Source organism: Pipistrellus hanaki (genome assembly GCF_964339955.1).
Source record: "Pipistrellus hanaki genome assembly, chromosome: 18".
Taxonomy (NCBI): domain Eukaryota; kingdom Metazoa; phylum Chordata; class Mammalia; order Chiroptera; family Vespertilionidae; genus Pipistrellus; species Pipistrellus hanaki.
Genome location: NC_140520.1, coordinates 7491563 through 7518155, shown reverse-complemented (window position 1 = coordinate 7518155; position 26593 = coordinate 7491563). Strand labels below are relative to the sequence as shown.

Below are 26593 nucleotides of genomic sequence, written 5' to 3'. Positions count from 1 at the left end.
TTTTTTTTTGGGGGGGGGATCTTGGTTGTGCGGAGGGAGGAAGAAGAGCTTGGGTAGCCCGGCCGAATTTGAGGCCGCGCGAAGGCCCCCTCAGGCGGCGCCGAGGGCAGCCCCGCCGCCGGGGCCTGGTGCAGCCGCCGCGGCCGCTGTCAGGGAAGCGCAGGCGGCCAATGGAGCCCCGGAGCGGCCGCTGCTGCTGAGGCGGCGGCGTCGGCAGCCTGACCCCGACCGCCCGCACCCCCTCCGCGGGGGCCCCCCGGAGGTAAGCGACTCCTACTCCGCGAGCCCCCCTTTTGCCCTGTGTGGTGGGGGGTTCCCCCCTTCCTTCCCCCCCTGTCCCACACAGCCCTCCCCCGCCCCCACACGGAGGTTCGACTCCAAAACTGCCTTCCTCCGGGGGCAGCTGCACCCGGGGCTCCTTCTCCCCCTTTTCCAACCAAGCCGGGGGGCACTTCTCTGCTTTTTTGGCTTCCTCTTCTGTGTGGCTCCTCCTCCCTCTGTCCCGGGGATTCCCCCTCCCTCTCTCTCTCCCTCTCCCTCTCTCCCTCGTATCCCGGCCGCCTTTCCCGAATTGTGTCGTCTCTCAAGCCGCGAACTCCTTTCGCCTCGGACGCCTCTCATCGTGTCCCTCCTTGTCTGTCTTTCCTGCCAGCCTGCGCTCCTGCCCCGCCGCCTTCACCCCTTTTCGTCTTCTGAGCCCCTTCCCACACCTGCCCCTGTGCAGCCCCCGCCCGGGCCGCCTCTGCCTGAGCTGAAGGCTGCGGCCCCTTCCCCGCCGCTTCAGGCTCCAGTGCCGCCCGCGCCCCTGTCCGCCGGGGGCCTCCTCCTCCTTCCCAACGCCCCTTTGAGGCTTCCACCGTAACCCTTACCCTCTCAGGTGTGTTACCTACCACCCCGGTGACCCTCTCCAGCCCCCCTCGGGACTCCAGCCTGTTTGGAGGTTTCCCCCTGTCCCTCTCCCCATCCCGGATTCCCAGCGCGGACACCTGCTCCCTGGAGTGGCGGGGTTTTGCTGACCCTCGTTGACACCTGGCTGTGTTTTCCCTGTGGTCTTTCTGGCTTCTCTTGTCGTAATCTTTTACCTCCACATGCCACTTGTTTCAGGGTCAGCTAAAGCTTGGACTGCGAGGAGCATGTGTTGGGAGGAGCGGGGAGTGGGGCCTCGGCTTTCCCCCGGGCTTCTCTGGACCTGAGAGTGTTTCTGGAGGATGGAGCGCGGTGTGAGGAAGTCCCCATCAGATGCACTGTGTTGACTGCTCAGGATCAGCCTTTGGGAGGGAGGAACGGTCCTGCGGGACACTGAATGAAATTGTGAGAAATAAGAAAAAAAACACCCTTTTTTAAAAAAATTATATAATTTTAGGCTTGTCTTAAAGGGACCAAAGTGTAGAATGTCTCCCACCCCTGCCCCGATCCCAAAGGAATCCGTTTGCTGCCTGGCTCACTGGAGTCGTTTTGGTTTATTCCATAGGAGCTGGAGGCGGGGGTGGGGCTGGGGGGAAACTGGGGAAAGGAGCCCAGGAACAATGGAAAGAATGTGTACATTCAAAACCAGGACTTCGGGGTTCGTGTGACTTCCTGCTGGACCTCTAGGGTGACATTGTTGGGAAAGTGGCCCACTGTATAGGCATCACGGCAGTGATAGGCTAATAGCAGGATATGGGTTGGGGGGCGGGGAATAGACTCAGTTTATTTTTTTTACAAAGTATTCTGGGTTTCTCAGACAAAAGTTATTAGTAGTGGTTTAGTTGACTGGAGAATTTTCCTTGGTCTAGTCTACAAGCATGGGAATAAATCTGTTTGAAAGACAAGCTCCAGGCCTGCTTCTACCCCCCCCCCCCCCCACACACACACACCCCAACCGTCCCACCCCCCTCCCCACTGCAATAGTTGCTGAGGTCATCCACTTGTACTAGATCCATAACTCCTGATTTCATAGGTGGAAAAGATGTTTGCGGCCAAGACCTTTTTTTTTATTTTTTTTTATATGTTTTATTGATTTTCTACAGAGAGGAAGGGAGAGGGGGAAAGAGTTAGAAGCATTGATGAGAGAGAAACATCATTCACCTGCCTCCTGCACACCCCCTACTGGGGATGTGCTCGTAACCAAGGTACATGCCCTTGACCGGAATCGAACCCGGGACCTTTGAATCCACAGGCCAACACTCTATTCACTGAGCCGAACCGGTCAGGGCGCGGCCAAGACCCTTGAGGAAGCTAGCTGGAGAAGAGACCGGGAGTGAGTTGGGACTTAGGGAACTAGTTGCTGTGTGTCCGTGTCTCTCTCTCTCTCTCTCTCTCTCTCTCTCTCTCTCTCTCTCTCTCTCTCTCTCTCTCTCTGCCTGCGATGGCAAAGAGGATGCATGGAGTTCCGTTCCTCTTCCGACTCCAGGCCTGATTGAAAGTAATCATACAACCTCATCCCATTCTCCCTGGTCTTTCCTCATTAGCCAGAGGGCAGTCTGCTCATCACCTCCCTTTTTTAGGAGCAGCTGTACTCCTTGGAGGCCCTTCCGAAGAGAAACCGTATTCCTTGGTTTTCCTGCTTCTCAGAGCTGGGTTCACACTGCATGAGAACATACTTGCTGAACACCATCCAAAGCAGCAAATTGAGATTCTTTGATTTGGGGAAGAACTTTGGGAGGAACCTTTCAGTCATTGGCATGAGATAAGAGAGAACCTAGTCCAGGCCCATCTGGGGCTTGCAGCAGGGAGGATCAGTTCAGAGAGAGGTGAGTGTACAGGTTGCTTTCGTTGTCGTCTGTCTGTTTCAGCAGAGGCTCCCCGAGCTGGCTTGGGCTGTCTGGCTGGAATCTGCTTAGACTAGCTCCATGGCACTGCGGAGAGAGTTCTCAGCCTGATTCAATATTGACTCAACCATCCTGAGACCACTGCCCTCCCTGCCCTCCCGCTGGTAGCTTGAGAATGCCCTCTCTCCGGATGCCAACCCCCCTTGGGGCTTTGGGTAACCGTTTACCTGGTTCCTATTAGGGCTTGAGCCTGCTTGACTGCTTGGCCCTTTGTTTCTACAAGGAAAAAGTAGGACTCAGTCTCCATCTCTATCATTGGGGTCAAGGGGGAAAGATGAGCTGAGACCTCCTCAAAGCAAGGTGTGAATTAGGCCTTAAAGCAAGAGAAGGAGCTTCTCAACAGGAGAACAGGTAGCCTTGAGTGATGTGAAGTCTCTCTTGAAGAGCAGTTTTAAAAAAAATCATTAAAGGTGTATGTGTACTTGGTATACCCAAATCCAATGGTACGTAAGAGTTTATGATGAAAAGCAGCAGGATTTGCCATTCATCTCTTCTCCTATTCCTTTAGAATTAGCCTCTTCGTTAGCTCAGTGTTGACTTCTGAAGGTTATTGCCAGAACTTTAGGCAAAATGCTTGTGTCTCTATTTCTTGATTTATTAGTTGTTACAAGGAGGATTAAGCTCTAGGATTTATATCTCTTGTCTACATGATTATATCATTTTAATTCAAGGAAGTGATTATGTTACTTTTATTTCATTATTAAGGAAACCTTAAGTAACATATTTGAACCTCCTTTTCTTTTCCATTAACAATGTTTAAAGAATTTTTTTATGAGTTTGAGCCAAACTGATGACATACACTGGGGAGCAAGATATCAGATGCTCTCTCTTTTCCATTAACTTAAAAAAAAAAAAAAGTTTTTAGAGAGAGAGATGAAGGGAGAGAGGGGGGAGAGAAGGAGAGAGAGAGGGAGAGAGAGAGAGGGAGGGAGGGAGGTGGTTGTTCAACCGCTGAGCCACGCCGGCTGGGCTCCATTAACTTTAACAGTCTCTCTTAACTACCCATCTTGTGGGATGAAGATACTGGCTCCACTTTCCCTTTTTCCAATTCATATGATCCATCTCAAAGGAGAAGGAAAGTTGATCTCACCTTCTGTTTGGAGACAGAGCACGAAATCAGATGATCTTTTAAAGGCCATTCTGTGAAAATACAGGAACATATAAAAGCATGGGGATGGTTCTGAACCAATTCATATATATTTAGCCCATGGAAAAATATTTGATTTTGGATGTTTTCGGCCAAAACGACCCTTTGAATGTGATGAGCAGGGTGAGGGGATGGATTCAGGGCTCTTGACCGTCCTGTCCTAGCAGGGACCAGTTCAGTAAATCCTTTAAGGGAGGCCAGTGGAGGGTTGTTTGCATAGAATCTTTTGAGGTGAAGAGCAGTGGAAAGCCAAGTTAAGTGATAACATTCCCTCACTCCATAGTCCTCTGGAGACATTTACTTAAACGCGCAGTCACACAGAACACATGCCTGTAACCCCTCTGCCCTCTGCAGCTGCTCTGCTCTGCAAACCCCCCTGGACGCTCAGATGAGGATTCCCGACATTGCCCAGACACAGCTGTGGAGCGCAGGCCGTTCACTCCCCTTTCCCAGAAGCCAGCTGCTGGGCCGGGGTGAGGGAGGCCTCTTGGATTCCCTTCCAGTCTCTGGGGGGCCAGATCGGGCACCTAGTGCAGCATGTGCAGCCTCATTCGTCTGAATGTCGTTGAGAGCCATGGGAGTCATTTGATTGTCTTCTCTCCGTTTTTACTTTGTCTTCTCTCCGTTTTTTACTTACTCTCTGACTTGTAAAAAGGGTGCTGATTGCAGAACTTGTTTCTTCCTTTTTCCTTTCACTTTCTAGTCCTTTCACTTTCTAGTCCTTTCTATCGATAGTTCCTTATCAATACTATTTTTTCTTTGTATTTGAAAGTGAATGAATTGATATTGAGGACCATATGTGGATTTAGATTTTAGAGAAGACCTTTCCTGTTTTTTTTTATTGTCTAAATTTAACAAAAACAACCTACATTCCCTTCGGTACTTCTTTCCCCCCTGTTTGCTTCAGATGCAGCAGGCTCAGAGAGGCCAGGAGGGAGGCCCAGCTGGGCCGTTTCCAGGGGCAGAGCTGCTTCTCTAGGAGAGAAGTCTGATTTCCCTGCACCTCTTGACATCGTCTGGTTCCTTAGGGAGTAACGGCTGCCAAGTGGGGTTTCTATTCAGTGGGAAAGTCCCCTGCATATGTCAGAGGGGACTCCTAGCTGAGTCCCAGGGTAAAAGAAATGCTATCCTTTCCTCTTTCACTGGTGCCAGTAATAATCCCCACTGTGATCAATCGGAGCAGACAGCTACTGCATTTCCTGGTGAGACCTGAGACGCTGTATGTGGGAGAAGGTCTTAACTTCCTTTTCCTTGGAAGTTTTGAAAAGTGGACCTTAGGAGGTGTTGGTGACTTGAAAGACCCTGGAGTAGAGAAAAAGGGAAAGATGTGCCAACCATAGAGAGATTGAGAAGAAAATGGGTTGTTTGCATAACACGATTGAAGCTGCCATGTGGGTTTCTCAGTAGACCTAAAAGGTAGTGGTCCCAGTTGAATTAGAGTGACCTTCTGGTGCAGAGTGTCCCATAGAGGTGTGGCAGGGGATGATTAAAGCTTTCTCATTATTCCTGTGCAACCCGTAGTTGCGAGTAGAGACAGATCCAGCAGGCAGCCATGCTGGTTCTACTGCTAGAAGACACTGCATAATTTGGGGAGAGAGTATAGTGAGTGAGCCGCCACCTTTTTACCAATGACACACTCAAACTGCATCGGATATTAAATTCGAGGGTGAACGTCTTACTTGACGGAGTTGGGAGAGGGATAAACTGCAGTAGCCTTTTTTGGTGATCTCTGGGAACAGAGGAGTTCCCTCTGCCTTCCTGCAAGATTTTAATGCTGACTGCTGGGAGACAGGGAGCTAGACTACAGAATATTGGGCAGGTGAAAGTAACCAGGACTCTTAACATGTTAGAGGAGTAAGAAGGGGCAGTGGAAAATGGGGCTTTCCAGAGTGACATCTGTATCCGGGCTTTCCAGAGTGACATCTGTATCCGGAGCCACCTCCACAAAGTATACACACCCAGGTTCACTAGGGTCAAAGGTGATGCCATCAGGGAACTATCAGTGGTTGACCCTGCACTCCAGCTCTCCAGCAGCCTGTGCCTTTCTGTTGCCCACACCCTTGAGCATGTACTAGATTCACTCTATCTGCGTTTTTGTGAGGAGTCTCGGAGCTGACTGCAATCATCCTCTGGAGCTGGGTTGATCTGACATTGTGTGCCTCTCCCAGTCCTTACTTTGAAATTTCTTTCTGTTCTGCACTGATTCTCCTGATCTGGATTTGGTGAGGCCCTGGGGAATCATTTTAGGAAGGCAATGGCTTTTGTCAGCAGTGTTCTCACTGGAATTCCTCCCAAGACTCCCTCCAGAGAGAGGGATTCCTGGTTGTGTAATTCCTGTTCCCTCTGTTCTTTAGATGTTCTAGACTAGGGGTGTCGAACTCAATCAGAGAAGGGGCCAAAATCTAAAATCCAGCCTAAATCGCTGGCTGAATGGTTTACTGAACAGTCATAAACTGACAATGTCATAAACTGACAGCGGAGTGCAGTGATGACAGCGCGGTGCGGGCCACATTGCAAGGCCTGGTGGGCTGGATTTGGCCCGCGGGCCTTGTGTTTGACACATGTGTTCTAGACCCATGAGTTCCAGCCTAATTTCTTTTCCCTTTTTTTTTTTCCCACAGCCCCTCCAGTTCTTGGAGTGTTGTATGATAATGGGGAGAGTAGTATTGGGATAGCAGAGGGCTGTCATAAATGTTTTGGAAGATTTTCAAACAACAAGGTAACTGAAATTCACTTCCCTTATAATAAACAGTATATGCGTGTACACGCACACAGGTACACACACACACAGAGTTTACTAAGCTTTTCAGTAATTAGGATTCAACTAGCATTTATCGAGTGCTGCTTTGTGCCAGGGGCTATGCTCGATCTTTTTACGTGCATGAAGTTATTTATTCTGTGTGGCAATAGTGAGGTATAAATGTGTTTTTCTCATTTTTGCAGTCGAGGAAATTGAAACTCAGAAGCCACATAACTTGCATAAGTTTATACATTTCATAATGGCAGGATTTTGAACTCCAGCCTATTTGACCCCAAGTTCAGAACTCTTTCCACTATACTTGAGCTGCCACAGCACTGGAGAAAGAGGAAATGATATCATGAAGTCAGACAAATGGCAGGACTTCTGCAGGGCGGTTGATAGTTGTTTTAGAGGTATTTATTTCTAAGTGAAGCTAGGCTTGGTGTTGCTGGCCCTTATGCCGTGGGAACTTTGATTCTAAAAGGGAAGGTAAAAATGTATCACTAACTAGAAAAATAAATCAATACTTCAGTAGTAAATAAAGGTGAGATACTTAGGACCTGTGTATGGAATGTTAATGAGTGAGGAAATACAGTTTAAAGAGTAAAAGGCAAAGGTAATGGGCGGGCATTTTAAAGGAGACATGGGAAGAGCACAAAGATAGAATAGGGACAAGGGAATAAGACCAGAAATGCTTTTCAATCTAGCTGAAGAATTTGTAGCCCTATATAAACATAACACATATAAAGCAACATTTTGCAAGTTAGGAACAGAGTCCAAGCTGAATAAATTCAGAAGGAACGAAGGGGAAAGCGGTGATTAGAGGGGAGGTGGTCAAGGAAAGCTTCTTGGCGGGAGATGACGCTTCATCTGTTTTTGAAGGAGTCCAGAGAGACAAAAAGAGAGGAGGTACCTGGGAAGGTTTCATGGCAAAGGGAAGACCTGAGGATGGCACCACTAACCTGTATGTATATGTGTCTTCCTTTCTGTTCCTTCCTCCCTCCTCCCTCCTGTAGCTCGGAAGCTCGAAGTCTGGCTGTGGCCATGGGAGACACGGTAGTGGAACCTGCGCCCCTGAAGCCAACTTCTGAGCCCACTCCCGGTCCATCGGGGAATAACGGGGGCTCCTTGCTAAGCGTCATCACGGAGGGGGTCGGGGAACTATCAGTGATTGACCCCGAAGTGGCCCAAAAGGCCTGCCAGGAGGTGCTGGAGAAGGTCAAGCTTTTGCACGGAGGCGTGGCCGTCTCTAGCAGAGGCACTCCGCTGGAGGTGGTCAACGGGGACGGTGTGGACAGTGAGATCCGCTGCCTGGACGATCCTCCTGCCCAGATACGAGAGGAGGAAGATGAGATGGGGGTCACTGTGGCCTCGGGCACAGCCAAGGGAGCAAGAAGGCGGCGGCAGAACAACTCAGCCAAGCAGTCCTGGCTGCTGAGGCTGTTTGAGTCCAAACTCTTTGACATCTCCATGGCCATTTCGTACCTGTATAACTCCAAGGAGCCCGGAGTGCAAGCCTACATCGGCAATCGGCTCTTCTGCTTTCGCAACGAGGACGTGGACTTCTACCTGCCCCAGCTGCTTAACATGTACATCCACATGGATGAGGACGTGGGCGACGCCATCAAGCCCTACATAGTGCACCGGTGCCGCCAGAGCATCAACTTCTCCCTCCAGTGCGCCCTGCTGCTCGGGGCCTACTCCTCAGACATGCACATTTCCACTCAGCGACACTCCCGCGGGACCAAGCTCCGGAAGCTGATCCTCTCGGATGAGCTGAAGCCAGCTCACCGGAAGAGGGAGCTGCCCTCCCTGAGCCCGGCCCCCGACACAGGGCTGTCTCCCTCCAAAAGGACTCACCAGCGCTCTAAGTCAGACGCCACCGCCAGTATAAGCCTCAGCAGCAACCTGAAACGAACAGCCAGCAACCCCAAAGTGGAGAATGAGGATGAGGTAAAATCCCCCAGGAGGGACAGAGGGGGCAAGGTGGCATGGAGACAGGATGTCTGACATAGGGTCACTCTGTCCTTCTCTTTCCTTCCATCTGTTTCATTTCACTGATAAAAGCATGGAATGTCAGAATGGAAACAAACCTTAGAATCCATGTGTTCCAGCTGCCTCATTTTACAAAGGAAGGACTCCGAGACCCAGAGAGATAAAGTGACTTGTCTCAGGTCCTAGAGTTAAAGGCGAGGCGGTACACCTGACTGTGTCCAGTGTTGTTTCTACTGAACTGCGCTGCCATTCCATTAACTCCTTACTTACTGGGAACCGTGGCAGAGACCCTCCCCACCCTGACTTGAGACCTGGGATATCTACCAGAACCTCTCACAGCAGCCACCATGGGGAGGAGAAGGGACTGTGTGTGTGGATTTTGTGTGTGCTGGGGACGGGGAGATGTTAAATAGAACCTCAGCCTCATTCTCCTGACCACTCCTCTTCATAATCCCTCCCTCCCAATCCCTGAAGATCCTGCTTTTTGTTTTCTTAAGGATAAGGTTCATTCTTTTATCACCGAGGCATCTGCAGCATTCCTGCTACCTGCCTTTTCTCAGGGGAAGGGATGTCGGTTGAGCTTTCCCAAATCATTTAGGGGAAGCACAAGGAAAGAAGGAAGCAGTCTTGGTATAGAGCAAATCACGGTCCTACCCAGTGTCTAGAAAGAAGACTGAGCTGCAGCAGTAGTAGTACAGTAGATATCCAATTAGGATGCAGAGCAGGGAAGAGGTGAGCGCACCAGTAGGCTCTACTCACCTTCCGTTCCACATTGCCAGCAGGCGAAGTTGCCCGGTGGACAGCCAAGGGTCAGTGACCTGGTATCCCAGCCGGACAATGGCGCCCCAGTTCCCCCCTCTGACTCACCACCAGCCTAGCTCCCATCCTGGCGACCAGCCCAGCACAGAAAAGAAGGGAGAAAGGAATGAGGAATTTGCAGTTGTTAGAAAATGCACACAGCCTTGGTGTTGGCATCTGCCTTTGTGGGGCACATAACCCACCCACAGTTTTTGATACAGTGGGACCTCTTTCAGCAAGAAGGAGGTCATAGTGACTAGGGAAGGGAAAGCGCAGGAGGGAAGGAGACTATAGAGCTTGCTTTCTCTGGAAATTCAGTCTTTTATTGTGATCATTTAATAACAGGGAGGCTAAAAGAGCTAACATTTATTGAGCGCTCATTATGTGAATCATGTGAAGTATTTTACCGATACATTTAATTCTCACAACCACCCTAGCAGATAGATTTTTTTTTTTTTTTTTTTATCATTGAGTCAACAGGCTTAGAGAGGCTAGACGATTTGCCCAGGGTCTCTCAGCTAGTGCCTGTCAGACCAGACCTCACGTCACAGCTGGTACACCTAATCATTCAGCTGAGCTGCCTTGGTTATGTCTCAGCATCTGCTCTCCTGGGTTTTCAGCTGTCAGAGTCCATTTGGGGAGGAAGAGCCCAGGCCTCAGCCATCTAGTTTCCATATCCGTGCATGGGCAGAGCCCACCTGTTTGCTTAGAACTAAAAAGGACCATTTTAATTTCTAGTTGTACTTGGCAGGGAAGCCCAGAGCCAGAAAGGGGGCTGTTGCAAAGCAAGAAGAACCATCTAGATCTGGAGAGACTGCACATGTGTCAAACACAAGGCCCGCGGGCCAAATCCAGCCCGCCAGGCCTTGCAATGTGGCCCGCACCGCGCTGTCATCACTGCACTCCGCTGTCAGTTTATGACATTGTCAGTTTATGACTGTTCAGTAAACCATTCGGCCCGCGATTTAGGCTGGATTTTAGATTTTGGCCCCTTCTCTGATTGAGTTCGACACCCGTAGACTAGGGTCATAAAAGGTTTAGGAGTCCTTCCTCTTGGGGTCAAGACTGTAACAGTGTGAGTGTGAGCACTTGGAAGTGATTGTCAGGCTTGCCTTTTCTCTGTGTATTTTATGTCCTCATCTTACCATCAGAAAGGGTGAACCTCAGGGCTTTTCTTACTCTGTGCTAATCCTTAGTCCCTCTTCCTTGCATCTGACCCCTGCTCAGGTGAGGTGATAGGCAACTCGCGGAGGTGCAGGTCTTTTGTGAGTGCCTGAATCCTCGGGTGTGGCCTCTCCAGCTGCCATTCTTCCCAACCTGGCTTCTTTATGGGGGGACACCAGACCTAGGAGAGGAAGGAGACACTGCCTCCCAGCCTCCGAGGTTATCTGATGCTGGCAGAACGAGACACCTGAGTCCACTCAGCTCCTCGGGAAATGTGAGAGTGAGAGAGTGAACAGGGATATCACTAGGAGTCTAAGCACTGGAACCTTCAGCACAGAGGTCTCTCCACGTGCCTTTGGCATTCTGAGGATACATCTGGAAAGACCTTTGTCCCCCAAATACCAGTACTTCTCCCTCTTCCCTGTCATGCAGCATTCATTCACTCAGCAGATAGTCGTTGAGCTTGTACCGTGTGTAAAGCCCCGTGCTGGAGGCAGTGGAGGCTGGGAGATAAAATGCTGTCCTTTTCTCCGGGAACTTATACATGGAGACCCCATTATCTAGGGCACTGTTTAGTTTGTGGCTCTTGATTTTGTATCCTGAAACTGGACTGAATTTATTTGAAGTTTTTTGGTGAAGTTTCTGACTCTGAAAAAGTTGTTTCCTACATATGAGGAAGATGTACACGGCTTACCCACACCAGGCGCTAATTGTCTAAGTTCTGAGCAGAGACTCTAGAAGGAGAGGCTAGAAGGAGACCTGACTGCTCCCATCCCTTGCTTTCCCCACAGGTTCTGAGTTTGACCCTACGCTCCTGCCTCCGGGAGAGGTGCTCTTGAGGGTGAGGCCAGAGAAGGCTGTCTCTTCCTGCAGAGCCCTTCTCTGCCCCATCTCACAGGGACTCCTGTTTTAACAAGGGATCCTTGACACTCTCCCGACAATCAGCACTCGAGTGCCGCTTTCTCCCCTCTGCCATCCCCAAAGCCCACCTCTTCAAAACAGTTTTTATCAGCCTACCCAGGGCACTGTGCTTCGGCAGTTTCCCTTCCCATTTGTAACCAAATGGTAACTCATTTGGCCTAGGGAGGGGCCGAGTTACGTCCTACCCCACACACCCTGCCCCACATAATGACACGCTAGTGGATCAGCTCTGTCTTTCCAGAACTGCAACCTTTGTACAGAGAAATCTGCTGCATGTCACACTGAAAGCCCCATGGGCCTTCCAGCCCGATAAGGTGCGGCATCTATCAGCTTCTTGGACGCAGCTTTTCTCCTTGGAGCTGACTCAGTATGAGTGACTCAAGTGTACAGAGTAGGAGAGAGGAGTCGATCATGATATACCTCCCCTCCCCCAGGGCTGTTAATGCGTCAGCCAGGACCTGTCTGTGGGAGGCTCAGCTGGATCATTGTTCATGGAGCCAGCACCCTCCCGCCTGCTTTTACTCACCCCTCCAGCGCATGGGTAGAAGTTGAACCACTAAGTCATAATAGACTGGTGTCCTCACTCCCTCAGGTCTCCCTGCCTTGGGAGTGTTTGGCTTGGCTTCTCCCTCAAAGTGCCTCTCTCCCCAGATTCTTCCAGGAACGGCCTGACTACAGGAACTCCAGCCAGCATAGAACTTACACCACGGAATTGACTTTAGTAGATGCTTGAAATGCTAATTGCAGAGTAAAAGCTCAGTGACCACTGCCCTTCTGCCCTGAGAGGTCCCAGGACTTTGTCTCTTAAGTCCAGGCCCCTCCCCTCGCTGCAGGTTTGTGCACAAATATTGCCCCTTCTCCCTGCTTTGGGAATGCTTGTCGCACAGAACCCAGGATGGGCCTGTGCATGTGCTGCAGCAGAGCCTCCGAATGAGAGCCTGGCCCTTTCCCCTGTTTTGCTCACGGATCCCAGTAAGACACAGGCAAGGTTTAGATAAACACCCGAGGCTGGGACCAGGACAGCTGCTGCTCAGCTGCTCAGCTTTCTCAGAGGGAGTAAGCCAGAACCTAGCTCCCAACTTCCGACGGCAAATTGTAATTGGTTGTCACGTGAAATAGCCTGGTAGGAAGCCTGTGGAGGTATGGTAGATAGGAAAGGTATTCATCCTTTATTCCAATGCTCATGGGTCTGTGATACCCCTTGTCACATGACTTAAGGTTGGGATGAGGCTTCCTAGGGTGATAATGAGGCTGGTTTAAGAGGACATAACACCTGGCACTGAAAGTTTAGCTTTTCTGCTTCCTCCTTGACACTCCCAAGAAGCTAGAGGAACACGGGTTTCCAGTGTGGGTAGGAAGGGGCCATGCAGCTTGTTAAATTCAGGCCTTCGGTGGCGGCCTCCACTGAGAAGGGTTTGGTTGAGAGCAGGGTTACCTCACTAAGGGTTGCGGCTTTAGGGTTTTGTCCTAGGAGGAAAGTTCCTGCAGGCAAGAATAGAGAGGAAGAAAGTGAAAATCAGAGGCTGTTGTCTCTTCAACCCGCTGACCTCAGGTCTGAGCTAGCCTTCCAGCACCTCCCACAGAGTCATAGCTCTGGGCACGCGGCGTTTCTGGGCTGGCTTTCTTTCATTAAAGCAGAAAGGTAGAGCTACACAGGAGGAGCAGGTATGATCCAAGTTGGACCTAAATTCTTTGCCTTTGTCTCTCTCCCCTCCCTCCCTGCCCTTCCTTCTCCCCTTGCCCTCGGCCCTTTCCCAGGAGCTCTCCTCCAGCACCGAGAGTATTGATAACTCATTCAGTTCCGTAAGTGGGGCCAGGCTGGGGCTGGGTGGCAGGCTCCCCCCACGGCCGCATTTCCTCTCCGTCCCCAGGTTTTCTAAGTCCCCAGGCCAAGGCTGGAGTTAAAAGGTGCCTGTTCTTCCTGGGAGATCAGCCCCTCCTTCCCAGGCCTCCCAGGCCTGGAGGAGTTAGTCCCCTGCCTGTCGCCAGTGCCCTGAGCCCAGGCTCAGTGGAGCTCAGTCCATCTTTTTCCCAGGGACAGCTGGGATGCAGTGTGATTTAGCCCCCAGCTCCTGGGTCTCCAGATCAAACAGCTGGGAGAGAGGTACAATTTACCCCTGGATTGATGCCAACACCTGCTTGGCAGAATCCCCCAGGATCCTGTTTCTCCCACCCAGGACCCTTTCCCCATGGCTTCTGCCCTCAGACCATCGAATATTTATTCAGTCTTTTCCAAATGCTAGGACCTGTGCTGGGTGAGCTGATTCCGAAAGCAAACAGGATTTGGTCTGAAGGAAAGTTTTATCTCCCCATAGTCTTTTTTTCTTTTTAGCTTCAACCACGTTTCTTCCAGGTCTGAGTTCTTCCCTTTCCCAGCTCCCTGCCCAGGATGTTCCTTAATCATTATTCTCCTTTCTTGTTGCCTCTGGAATAACTCCTGACCTGGTCCTACAGGGTCTTGGACCTTGTTGCTGGGCAGAGACGTGAGAGGAAATGCTGGACCCTCTGGGAGTTTGGATGATTTTTTTTTTTTACACTTTATTTTTGATTTGTCTACCCAATCAGTTTTCTCTGTTCTGTGCTGATCCCCTTTCAATCATGATTCCTATCTCCTCCCACGTGGCAGAGCCTGTATTTGGAGGCCTGGGGTCACATTTCAAACATGCTCATGTGATGTAGGGGCCCCCAACCCAAATGCTGATTTGAAGATGGGAAGGAATTCTGCCTTTTTTAATCTGAAATGACTCTGAATTGGTTGGGGTGGAGGATCATTGGAACAGTGACCATTTGCCACCTGAGTGGATGGGTTAGGGGATCAGAGTGAATGAAGAATTGAGCTCTCTTCCTTTCTTTCTCTTTCTGTTAGGTCCCTGGGATATTTCCAGGGACCACAGAAGCCTCGTTTTATTGTCTTCCTGAATCTCTCTTCAACCCTGCCTCACAAGGCATTTGCGACTGATGCAGACACCCTGTTTCAGTATTGTGGGGCCCCAGAGCCAGCCCCTTGCGGGGTAGAGGCTGAGAGATGAGCTGTTCTTTGAACCTGGCTCTGCACACATGCACAGGTGGGCCTGGTACTGCCCAGCTTTTAAAAGAAGCTCTTTTTTGCAGTTTGAGGGAGTGAGGGTAGAAATTTTCAATCAGGAAACTAAGCAAGACACAGAGAGGGAGAGAAAAGTCTGGTGAGTGAAATACTGTTTCAGTGAGCAGATGAGATACTGTTCTTATCTAGCTGAGGGGAGATTGATAAAATGCCCTATGGTAGGAGGACTTGGCGAAAAGACCCCCTCTTTATGTCTAGCTTAGCCCACCCCACCTGACCCCCCAGACTGACTGCCCTTTCTGGGAACGACTGAAGTGCCCGCATGAGGAGCCAAGCTCACAACAGGGAGCAAATCTGGGGACCCTCGTCCTGAGAAGTAGGGCAAGAGGACCCAAGGAGGAATCGCAGAAAAGGGACAGGCCTTCAGGGCCATTGTTGAGGAGTGAAAGGAGCTACTGCTTTCCCCACCTGCCTGCCCACACCAGTCTCCCTCCATCTGCTTTCCGCATTGATCATCCCCTAATCCCAAGTCTGCTCATCCTCTTCGCATCCCCTGCATGCGCATTGACCTCTTGTAAGAAATCATGGGGTGGGCGGGGATGCATGTAAATCAACAAAAGTCATTTGAATGGAGTGAGTCCTCCTTTGAAGGGGGAGCTATTGACTCGGGGCTCCCTCCCGAGCCTTGTGGGCTGGGGCTCGGTCAGGGATCCAGGTGGGGAGTGGGACACCCTCATTCTCAAGATGGGTGAAGCACTTTAGGTGTAAGCAGCCCTTCCCTCCGGAGTCCTGTAACCCCCACCCATGGGACAGTTCCTGAGGAACTCGGTTCAGAAGAGGAGTGCATCCAGAGACCTGATTCCACACTCCTTTACCCTCAGGGAACAGCTTGTGGAAAGGACTGTGCTGGCGTTCACCTGTTCCCAGCTCAGTTTGCGGGGTGGGGGGTGGGGGGTCTACTAGGCTGAGAGGTAGCTCCTTCCCTGGGGTTCTCCAGACACAGATCCCTGGCCTGCACGGTGGGCCAGTGCGAGTGACTGAGTGGGAGGGCCACCTTTTGCTATGATTTCTTTACCGTCTTTTACTTCACCCCAACCTTCTATAGCCTGTCAGACTAGCTCCTGAGAGAGAATTCATCAAGTCCTTGATGGCGATCGGCAAGCGGTTGGCCACGCTCCCCACTAAGGAGCAGAAAACACAGCGGCTGATCTCAGAGCTCTCCCTGCTTAACCACAAGCTCCCTGCCCGAATCTGGCTGCCCACTGCTGGCTTTGACCACCACGTGGTCCGCGTGCCCCACACCCAGGCTGTTGTCCTCAACTCCAAGGACAAGGTAGGTGGGCTCTCCTCCATGGTTGTCCGAGGTTTGTCTGTGCCTGGAGATGCCCGACCAGCATCCGAGACCCTTCCTGGTTTATGCGCACGTGTCCCCTTAACTTGACCTCGTGGTGATTCTGAGGGCCCTCTTGTTCCCTTCTTGGGCTTTGTTTCTCGGGGTCACAGAGACCTGATCTTTCCAGCTCACCTCTTGCCATGTCTCAGGAGAGAGTCACTCTCTACCTCTCTGTAGCCCTCTACAACTTGTTGGCTTTCCAGATATGGTAACATGGGAATAGAGAAGTATTTTGTTTCTAAGACTTTTTCTGAACAGAGTGGGCAAGAGAGATCATGCCTTATTCACATTGAGAGAATTAGCTAAATGTATCTGCTGGTTGGGATAGTATTAGGGTTCACGCTTTTCTTTTAAAAGTAGTGGAGATTAGAGCCCTGCTTGAAACAGTGCCCGCTCCTTCCCAGTCTTTTTGTCTTTAGGACAAGCCCTGCGAGGCTTCCCCGCCTCTCCGATGGGTTGTAATTGATAGTTTGGCATGGTTTAGCCCAACTGTATCATCTACACATTTTGAAACTCAGCTGAACCATTTTGAAGAGTTGGGTGCACTCTCTCACCCAAATTCTTTACATAGGACAAGTTCCTACCCTAAATATGGCACTCATAGTGTCAGGGGACTGATGGTTGTGGGTTGAAGCTAGGAGCAGACAGCAGAAAGAACTGTGTTAATAGAGTTGCGATTGGGGGGACAGTGGTACAGGTGAATTGCAAATTCTGTTCTCACTTTCCCCTAGGCTCCCTACCTGATCTATGTGGAAGTCCTTGAATGTGAAAACTTTGACACCACCAGTGTCCCCGCCCGGATCCCGGAGAACCGCATCCGGAGCACACGGTCCGTCGAGAACCTGCCTGAATGCGGCATCACCCATGAGCAGCGGGCAGGCAGCTTTAGCACTGTGCCCAACTATGACAACGATGACGAGGCCTGGTCGGTGGACGACATAGGCGAGCTGCAGGTGGAGGTGAGGGAACTCACAGAGGTAACACAGGGCACAGCGCCTATCTCCACGAGCTTCTGGTGTATTTGAGACAAGACAACACCCTGAGGCAGGCGGAGGCAAGCGCACACGTGAGAGAGGCAGGTAGTGTTGGGTATGAAAGGGGAAAGCTCTGAACAGCTCTAGTCGAATAGATTCAGGTAGAGCTCATTTTCCAGCAGGGAATTTAGGTTAAATGGAAGGAGGAACTTCTAAGCTGAGGAAAGAGAGAGAAATTTAATCAAAATATTTATTGAACACCTGCTATATAAACTTGTTTTAGAAAAGCCGAGAATGGTAAAGTGACGTTCGTTCATTCACTGAAGAATATTTACCGAGGGCCTTCTTTGTGCCTGAATGCTGTGTGCTAGGGAACAAGGCCTGGCCCCTGCCTGCAAGGAGCTTCTGACCTAACGGGAGAGAGTAGACTAGCCAGCAGGTAGTTGTAGTGTGGTGTGACCCAGGTTATGCTGGAGAGGATGGGGGATTATGAAAGCACTTGATGGTGGGGGTAGCACTTACTCCAGACTTGGGGGTTGGACACACCCCAAAAGGTTTTCTCAAGGAAGTAATAGCTCAGCCGAGGCCTAAAGATGGGTTTGAATTACCTATTCAGGCAGAGGGGATGGAACGTGCAATGACTGGAAGACGAGAGCTTGGCTCAGCTTAGGACCTGGAAGACATTTTGTGTGATGTGTGAAGTGGTGACAAATGAGGCTGGAGAGGCCCATGTGGGCCAGATTGTAGACAGGATCCTGTAAGCTGTGGGAAGAAACTTAAACTTTATTCTGTGGTTGTACGGAGCCAGGGAGGGATTTTATGTAGGGCTGTGACACAACTTTGGGGAAAGACAGAGTGTCCTTGAGCTTACAGTCCAGTTGGGGAGATTGGACTCAGACATTTAAGATATACAACGAGGCAGTGGACAATAATGTGATGAATGGAGTTGAGGAGAAATGCTCTGGTACAAAGGAGAAAGAAGAGAAGGGACTTGATAGTTAGAGGGGAAGGGGAGAGTAGATTGAAGAAATGGTCATGGACCCTAGTCTGGAGAGTCTGTTCTGGACCTTAAGGGAAAATAGTAAATGCATCCCTAGCCTGGGAGCTCTCAGTAGAAGACTGAAAGTTCTACCTGGCCGGTGTGACTCAGTGGTTGAGCATCGACCCATATACTCGGAGGTCACAATTCAGTTCCCAGTAGGAGTAGGGTTCTGGGCTTGATCCCCAAGAGGGGCAATTCTCTCTCATCACTGATGTTTTTATCCCTCTCTCTCTCCCTTCTTCTCTCTGAAATCAATTTTTAAAAATGACTGAAAGTTCTGCTTTCTGTGATGGTCATGGCAGTGGTTTGCAAACTTGAGTGTGCAGGGAGTCTTCTAGAGAAATGGTTAAATTTTCAGCGTCCAGCCCAGCTGGAGTGGCTCAGTTGGTGGGAGCATCTTCCTGTACACAAAAAAGGTTGCGGGTTCAGTTTCCAGTCAGGGCACATACCTGGGTTGTGGGTTCGATCCCTAACTGGAACACATATGGAATCGATGTTTCTCTCTCACATAGATGCTCTCCCTGTCCCTCTCTCTCTCTCCCTTCCTCTTTCTAAGCAGGTCCTTGAGTAAGGGTTAAAAAAACAAACAAACAAAAATTCAGACTTCCAGATCCATTCCCAATAATTCTAATCCAGATTGATTGTTCCATATGGGAATATGGTTTTAGAAGCATTCCAAATGTTTCTGATAGAGAAACAGCACTGTAGGGCCTATGTGCGTGCCGCGGCAGTTTGGGGTCCAAGTGATCAGGATGGCATGTAATCAGGGGAAGGTGTTGGGAGCAGACTTAGGAAGAGCGGGATGATCATTATCTGCAGATAGAAAACACTCCAGGTGATCTGTTGAGGAGGTGAAAGAAGCGAGACCTGTGCCTAGCGCTTCTGACTTACCATCCCCTGCTCTCCCCAGCTCCCTGAAGTGCACACCAACAGCTGTGACAACATCTCCCAGTTCTCTGTGGACAGCATCACCAGCCAGGAGAGCAAGGAGCCTGTGTTCATTGCAGCAGGGGACATCCGGTAAGGCCAGACCACACTGCCTCTCAGTTTTCATCCCTCTTTAAGGCTCTGCCTGTCTCTCTCTCCTCTCTGTCAGCCTGTGTCTTTCCCTTTCCTCTCTCTTCACTCTGTCCTTGTCCTGAGGCCACCAAACTTGAGGCAGTGAAGGGGCAGGCAGAGAAATTAGTAGGCTACTACAGAAAGAAATTAAATGTTGCCCTAATGGGTTTGGCTCAGAGGATCAAATGTCGGCCTGCAGACTTAAGGGTCCCAGGTTCAATTCTGGTCGAGGACATGTACCCAGTGGGGAGTGTGTAGGAGGCAGCTGATTGATGTTTCTCATCAACGTTTCTAACTATCCCTCTCCCTTCCTCTCTGTAAAAAAATTAATAAAATGAATATTTAAAAAAAAAAAAAAAAGAAATTAAATGTTAAAAGAATTCCAAAGGGTTGAAAGCAGCAGAGGGAGGAATCAGAGCAGCGTTCTCAGAGTAGGTGCAAGGATTCACATGTCAGCATCGGGAGAGAGAGATCTTTTTGAAAATGCAGATGCTGGAGCCACAACTGTTCTGAACCAGAATCTTGGTAGAGGAATGGGAGGGCCTGGTGATCATCATTTTATCAGGATTCCAAACCATCAGGTTAGCAAAAAGGTATCAGTGGCGTGTTTCCTTCCACGAGTCTCTCAGCCTAGGTTTCTCTCTGTGCCTAGAATCAAGGAAACAGTGCAGGCAGTGCTGCCACAGACAGGGCAGGAGGCTCTGGGGTAACTGCTCCAAGCAAATGATACCATTTCTTCCTGCTAGACGGCGCCTTTCGGAGCAGCTGGCCCACACCCCCACAGCCTTCAAACGAGACCCAGAAGACCCTTCTGCAGTTGCTCTCAAAGAGCCCTGGCAGGAGAAAGTGCGGTGAGTTGGGGGGAGGCGGGTGTCTCTAGACCTCTCAAAGCTCGGAGACAGCTGCAGGAACTCGCTGCACCATCCCAGTGTGCACTGGGCTCCCCCAAATCCACCATGCTCCCGCTCAGTCCCAGGCCTTGCCTTGTGGGGAGTTGAATCTGCATTTTTGGAAGAAGCTGTGTCTCTGTCATCACCTTTTGACACCTTTTGCTTCTCTCTGTGCAGGCGGATCAGAGAGGGCTCCCCCTATGGCCATCTCCCCAACTGGCGGCTCTTGTCGGTCATTGTCAAGTGCGGGGATGATCTTCGGCAGGAGCTGCTGGCCTTCCAGGTGTTGAAACAGCTGCAGGTAAGACAGGGAGGGAGAAGGAAGGGACTCAGTTCTCTGCAGCCCACCTGAGGGGACCACACAGATTGTTCAAAGGGAACTCTGCTGAGCACAGCTTCCTGCCCAGGTCTAAACTGGATGTACATTAAACTAAAGCTGGTGCTTCTTCACTATTGTACTTCCCCTGCCATAGTACAGCCACAAAACAGCTCCACAGCAACCTCTTGTGGCCCTTTTGTGATTTGCACCCATTCTGATTCCTGGACTTTGTCCTTCAGTCAAAAACTCCCATGTGAAAAGCTCATAGACACAGGCAACAGTATGGTGATTACCAGAGAGAAAGAGGGATGGGCAGGGATAGAAGAGGTTAAAGGGGGGATAAATTATGATGGAAGGAGACTTGTCTTTGGGTGGTGAACTCACAGTACAGTATACAGTAGGTATATTATGGAATTATACACCTGAAACCTATGTAATTTCATAAACCAATGTCCCAGCCTTGTGGCCTTAGATTCTAGTCCATCAAGTGAATAAAACCCACTGAAGACAAGTTTTTAAAGAAAACCTATATAATTTTATTAACCAATAAATTCAATAAAATAAATAAAAACTCCCCATCTGGTCTTCGTAAGTGGGTTGCAGTGTGCCGAGATGTCAGTCCCCTGAGCCTTTGGGTTGGTCGCCTGCCAGCAGCTCCACCTGTTTAGTCCAGTTCTTTATGTAGATATTTTCACTTTTTAGAGGAGCTGTCTGTGGACTGGAGTCCTTTCCCCTGTTCCTTGAATTTGAATCAATAGCTCCCACTCTTGCTGCTTGTGTGGTGCCCTGTTCTCTCTGCCTTCTGGGGACTATCTACCCATAAGATGCCTTTTCCCATACACCTCCCTCTGTCTTGTTAGAACCTGGGTTTTCTTTAAAAACTCCTTGGTCCTCATGGGTTTTACTCACTTGGTGGACTAGAATCCAAGGCCCCCAGGGCTGGGAACTGTCCAGGGTTAGGGATAGAGGGCTTTTCGCCTCCCCCCCCCAGTTTGAATGAAGGGTGATGGTCCTGTGTCTCCTCGCAGTCCATTTGGGAACAGGAGCGAGTGCCGCTGTGGATCAAGCCATACAAGATTCTTGTGATTTCGGCTGACAGTGGCATGATTGAGCCAGTGGTCAACGCTGTGTCCATCCACCAGGTGAAGAAGCAGTCACAGCTCTCCTTGCTCGATTACTTCCTTCAGGAGCACGGCAGTTACACCACTGAGGCATTCCTCAGTGCCCAGCGCAATTTCGTGCAAAGTTGCGCTGGCTACTGCTTGGTCTGCTACCTGCTGCAAGTCAAGGACAGGTAGGTAAATTCCTGACCCTCATCCTAACCTTTTTCCAGGGCTATTTCTGTCCTCTCATGTGTAGTTCTGGTATACTCACCGCCACATTCCACTGCCAAGACGTAAAAGAAGAGACAAACAACACATTTTAAGCAGAGACAGACCTGTTCTCATGCCATTAAGCCAGAGAGACAGACTGACAAGTCCTAGGGTAAAGGAACGAGATCTGAAGGATTTATGGGGAGAGGCAAGGGTTTGAACCAGCAGGCTCTTAAAGGATGAGGAGAAGGAGGGCAGAGGAAGCTGTAGGGGAAGGACACAGAGTTCCAGAGGAACAAGTCAGCGTGAGCAATGCTTGGGCTCCTGGCTCTGACGGGGTAGCTCAGTTGGTCAGAGTCTTGTCCCAATACTCCAAGGTTGTGGGATCGATTCCCAGTTAGAGAGCATACAAGAATCAACCAATTAATGCGTAGGCAAGTGGAACAACAAATGGATGTCTGTCTCTCTCCCCCCATCCTCTTTCTCTCCCTCGAATCAATAAATAACAAAAAATGAACATTTTAAGAGAAGTTTGGGCTCTCCTGCCAGGCAAGAGAATAGTAGGCAGTGATGTCAGACAGGTGAGGAGAGGCCAGACTGGAAGCACCTGCCCAGTGAGGTGAGGAATGACATGACCAGTCCTGGTTTAGGGAGTGCGTGAGGTTGGTCATAGTTAGGCCTTTAAGCAGCGAAGCAGGAGGTAATGAGTCCTGGCCTGAGGGAGGTGGTAGTGACTGAGAGGCATGGTGGAAACAGAGTTGAAACTCCCAACCCTGAAATCTCCTTTTGTTCCAGCATACCATTTTCAGAACGTTTTAAGTATTTACTGCTTTCCCCAGAGCTGTCTTTTCCAGTATCACATGACCATTATGGGGCCCAGCTTCGCATATAGGTGAACATAGCGTACAAAAATAATTTCAGGGGTGAGGGCATTTATGGGAGTGGGGTGCGGTGGGGCAATGGTAAGATATGTAAATATACAATACCTAAATTTAAAAAAATGGGGAAAAAATGTCCGCTCGGACGTGACTCAGGGTCAGTATCCGGAATGCTCCTGTGAGTTGCACCTCTCACGGGCACAGGGCAGCTGCCGTGGGAAGGCAGAAATACAATGGCTTGAGCTCCCAGGACACGGTGACACTGTAGGATCTAGCCAACAGAGAAGCTTGTCAGAAATGTAGCGTCTGTTACCACTGAGTGCCTGCTTTTGTGGAAACCAGCTGGAAACGCTCAGACAGGTGTTTCCTATGAGGGGCCTGGCGGTCAGAGAGCTTTCAGAACCCGCGCTCATTCCATCTGGTCAGCCCTACAGTGAGCCCCGTGGAGGCTTTGCACTTGAGGGCTGAAGGAACATGTAACTGTTTATAAGGAATTCGTTTACAAGCTTTAGACTGTCCCTGAAGAGTCAGGGTTTTGAATCGGGGACACAGCCTAGAACTGAGCCGCAAGTTTGAGTAAATGGCAGGGAAGCAGGTGCTGGTCAGGCCTCATCCTTTAAAAAAGGAGGAGAGGAGAAGGGAACAGGCAGCTGAGAAACCTTTAATAACTCAAAAAAGATCAGACATAGTCAAGCCCCGAAGCAGCCGTGGAAAGGACTGGCAGCACTGCCCCGGCTCCGCGGAAGATGCAGGTTAGGGTCTTGAGCTGCTTCAGAATGAGCCCACTGCCTCCAGCCGTTAGGAGAGCGGGCCCCTCCCTCACTGCTCGAGACCTGTTTCCCCCCTGTAAAATGGAAGGTGGAACTGAGACGGCGAGGATCTTTCTGGCTCTTAAGATTGTGCCTTTGTGGTTACATTTGTAGTGCTTCCCAGAGTAGAAGGGACTCAGGTGAGACTGGCTCTCCTCCTGTCCCTCCTTTTTTGGCCACTCACACCAACCCCGGAGAAGGTGGCCTCAGACCTGGAGCGCTCAGCCTAACCAGGCCGCTGTTGACGCTGAGGCTGGTTATCCTGAATAGGCCAGGCCTCACATGCTTTGCATGTTCGTTGTTCCTGCTCCTGGTTATTCATGTGTGGGGTCACAGACCTGGGCTCCTCTGTAACTCTCCTCTTCCTGCAGCTGGCCTTGGCCATTGCAGCCTGGCATTTCTTCCTGGGTGACTCACCAGGGAGGTAGAGCTCACCCTTGAAGCCCCCACATTATTTTCACTTACACTCCTCCCAGCCTGCCACTCCCTTGTGGGGGGGGGGCTCACAGAAAATGCAAGCAAATAGGTTGTGACTGAGGCCTGAGCCAATGCTTGGCCTGTGACAGCTGGTGGGGGCCTCGGAGGCTTTCTTCCCTGGCGTCTGGGTTTTCTACTAGGTTGGGATCAATTTGGGTGATAGAACCACAATCTTAAGCTATTAAGTTGTCAATAAAAGCGACTTCAGACCCCACAGCCTGTTAGCAGTTTACGTTCCTGATTTCCAGTTAGTGCTGCTGGCTTTAGGTCGTAGGAGGTTGCACCGAGTTACAGGAAACACGGCAGGGACTTCCCTGCCCGGAGTCATGTGGCCAGGGTTCCAGCTGGAGGCTGCCGCCTCACACTGCCTCACCCTGCCTCTTCCTCTCCTCTGCCCTCCTCAGACACAATGGGAACATCCTTTTGGACGCCGAGGGCCACATCATCCACATTGACTTCGGTTTCATCCTGTCCAGCTCCCCCCGAAACCTGGGCTTTGAGACGTCAGCCTTTAAGCTGACCACAGAGTTTGTGGACGTGAGTCAGGAAGGAGAGGTGCCTCACTGTGTTCTTTCTCTGTCATGGGAGGGGGAGCGAGTGGGCTCCCCCCAGATTACGGACAAACAGAACAGAAATGGCAGTAAGTCAGGGTGAGGCTGGGTGTCCGAGGCTTCCTGCCTGCTGCAAGTTGGGAATTAGTGGGCTTTGGCATGTTTGTCCTGACGGTGGGAGTTCCGGCTGGGGGTACGCTGAGCCCTTATCCCCACAACCTCCTCCTCCCCTCACAGGTCATGGGCGGCCTGGATGGTGACATGTTCAACTACTACAAGATGTTGATGCTGCAGGGGCTGATTGCTGCTCGGAAACACATGGACAAGGTGGTGCAGATCGTGGAGATCATGCAGCAAGGTGGGGCTGGGGAGAGGCAGGTGGGACAGGGCTGTGCCCAGCATGGGACTTCTAGGAAGTACCTTCTACCTGACACCAGGCGGGCAGGGGTTCCCAGCCCTGACCCAGTGCCATTTCTCCTTTGGGACATGCCTCCTGACTGAGCTAGGTCCTGGGGATAGATGGGCGGAGGCCCCAGAAACTACCTCCTCTCGGCGAGAACAGTCTCATCTCCAGCCTTTCGGTCCCCTTCCCATCACTCAGCTCTTCACCAGCTCAGGTGTTTCCAGTCACCACTTTCCTCCCCACCGGGCTTTGACCTCCAATTGCCCTGTCCTCGGGCCCCTTCCCTGTCCTGATACTCATCTCTCCTGCTCTGAGCATAGTTCCTCACCTGTCACCTATCCAATCACTGTCCTGCCTTCACTGCCATCATCTATTTTGTCCCTCCTCTCCCAGCCCTCTGGGCCCTTGTCCTAACCCCACTCCTTCCGGGTGCAGAATACACCCATTCTGAGCTGCCAGTCTCCTCCTCCTCCCCACCCCCAACCCTGCCCCACAGGTTGCCGCCGTTGCTCAGGAGCACCCCTGTCTGGCCCCATGACGACAGTGGCCCAGGTCATCTGTGAGTGTCAGACGTAGCATAGTCAGAGCCCTGCAAACCAGATAAGTGCGCAGCTCAGGGCCCATTCCCAGGACCTTTTCCCAGCCCTCCCTCTGGGTTTTAAGCCTCTGCTCCCTCGGCTATCACTGGGGGAGATGTGTTGGCTGCCTGCCCTCCTCTACCCTTATGCCCTCACCTATAGAGGGGTTTTGGAGGATGGCATGAGGATGGGTGCAAGACAGGGCCTCATGCCATTCTGTTCTCCGCTCAAGCAGAACTGCACCCACGTGCTCAGGGGTCTTTCTAAGGTCTTGCTGGGCTGTTACCTCTGGCCCTCCCTCCTTTCGGTCCATGAGCCTCTGTCCTTCCTGCCTTCCCAGGTTCTCAGCTCCCTTGCTTCCACGGCTCCAGCACCATCCGCAACCTCAAGGAGAGGTTCCACATGAGCATGACCGAGGAGCAACTGCAGCTGCTGGTGGAGCAGATGGTGGACGGCAGCATGCGGTCCATCACCACCAAGCTCTACGATGGCTTCCAGTACCTCACCAACGGCATCATGTGACACCCTCTCTCAGGCCCCAGCGTGGTGGGCATTCCGGGGGCCTCCCTGGGAGAAACCCACCCGCCCACTCACCCACGGGAAACGGAAGGCAAGAAACACAACGGATCATGTGGTGACTGGAGAGCTTGCCAGGGGAGAGCCAGCTGTGGGGCCCAGGCTTGCTGGGGCTTCCCTGCCCCCAGCGGTGTCAGTATTACCACCCGAGGGACTCCGGGACTCACTGCCCCCAGAGGAGAGAGGGGACAAATGGGAGGGCACTGGGCCTTTCTGCTCCTCGCCAGGGTCCAAGAGGTTCTTTCCACAGGCCATCTTCTTACTCTGTCCTAGGTCCCAGGAAGGGGAAGAGTGGGCTCTTGGTACTTACACTTTGATCCTGTGGTTCGCCTTTGGCCATGCTGCTGCCCGACTTCCCCCAGGGACTGACTCCCAGCCCAGTTCCCCTGGCAGGTGGGCTCTGGCACAGGGTCCTGCCCTTGCCAAGGTCCACATCATATCACAGAGGCCAGGAAGGGTTATCACAACCCCGCCCCTACCTGAGGGTATTGGCCTGGCCACAGGGAATTCCTTGCCCTGATCCCTTCCCACACCCAGGGAAATAGCTCTCAATTTTTTAATTTTTGTTTGAAATAAAGTCCTTAGTTAGCCATGTGTCATTTCTGCGTTGTATTTTTTGGGGGTGGGGTGAGTGATAAGCAAATAGATGTACTACACGAGCAAGGTGGATGAAGACTGCTTTCCCTACCTGTCTCCGCCAGTACCACTTCTTC

General features: G+C 51.1%; 1 protein-coding gene across 8 annotated transcripts; it reads left to right on the top strand.

Annotated features, from left to right (window-relative positions):
- Positions 1-117: 117 nt before the first annotated feature.
- PI4KB (phosphatidylinositol 4-kinase beta) lies at positions 118-26474 on the top strand. 8 transcript variants are annotated; one of them, XM_084865419.1, is made up of 14 exons: positions 123-262; positions 2487-2732; positions 6579-6676; positions 7714-8650; positions 13334-13378; positions 15724-15951; positions 16743-16970; positions 18938-19047; positions 19833-19937; positions 20154-20277; positions 21324-21589; positions 24177-24309; positions 24561-24681; positions 25645-26474. In XM_084865419.1, exons 4-14 carry the CDS (start codon positions 7742-7744, stop codon positions 25824-25826), a joined length of 2451 nt encoding a protein of 816 aa, XP_084721545.1. In that variant the 5' UTR covers positions 123-262; positions 2487-2732; positions 6579-6676; positions 7714-7741; the 3' UTR covers positions 25827-26474. The 8 variants fall into 8 exon arrangements, with proteins under 8 accessions (XP_084721549.1, XP_084721547.1, XP_084721550.1 ...); XM_084865423.1 differs by lacking the exon at positions 13334-13378 and having other exon boundaries at positions 118-262; XM_084865420.1 differs by lacking the exon at positions 2487-2732 and having other exon boundaries at positions 128-262.
- Positions 26475-26593: the final 119 nt, after the last annotated feature.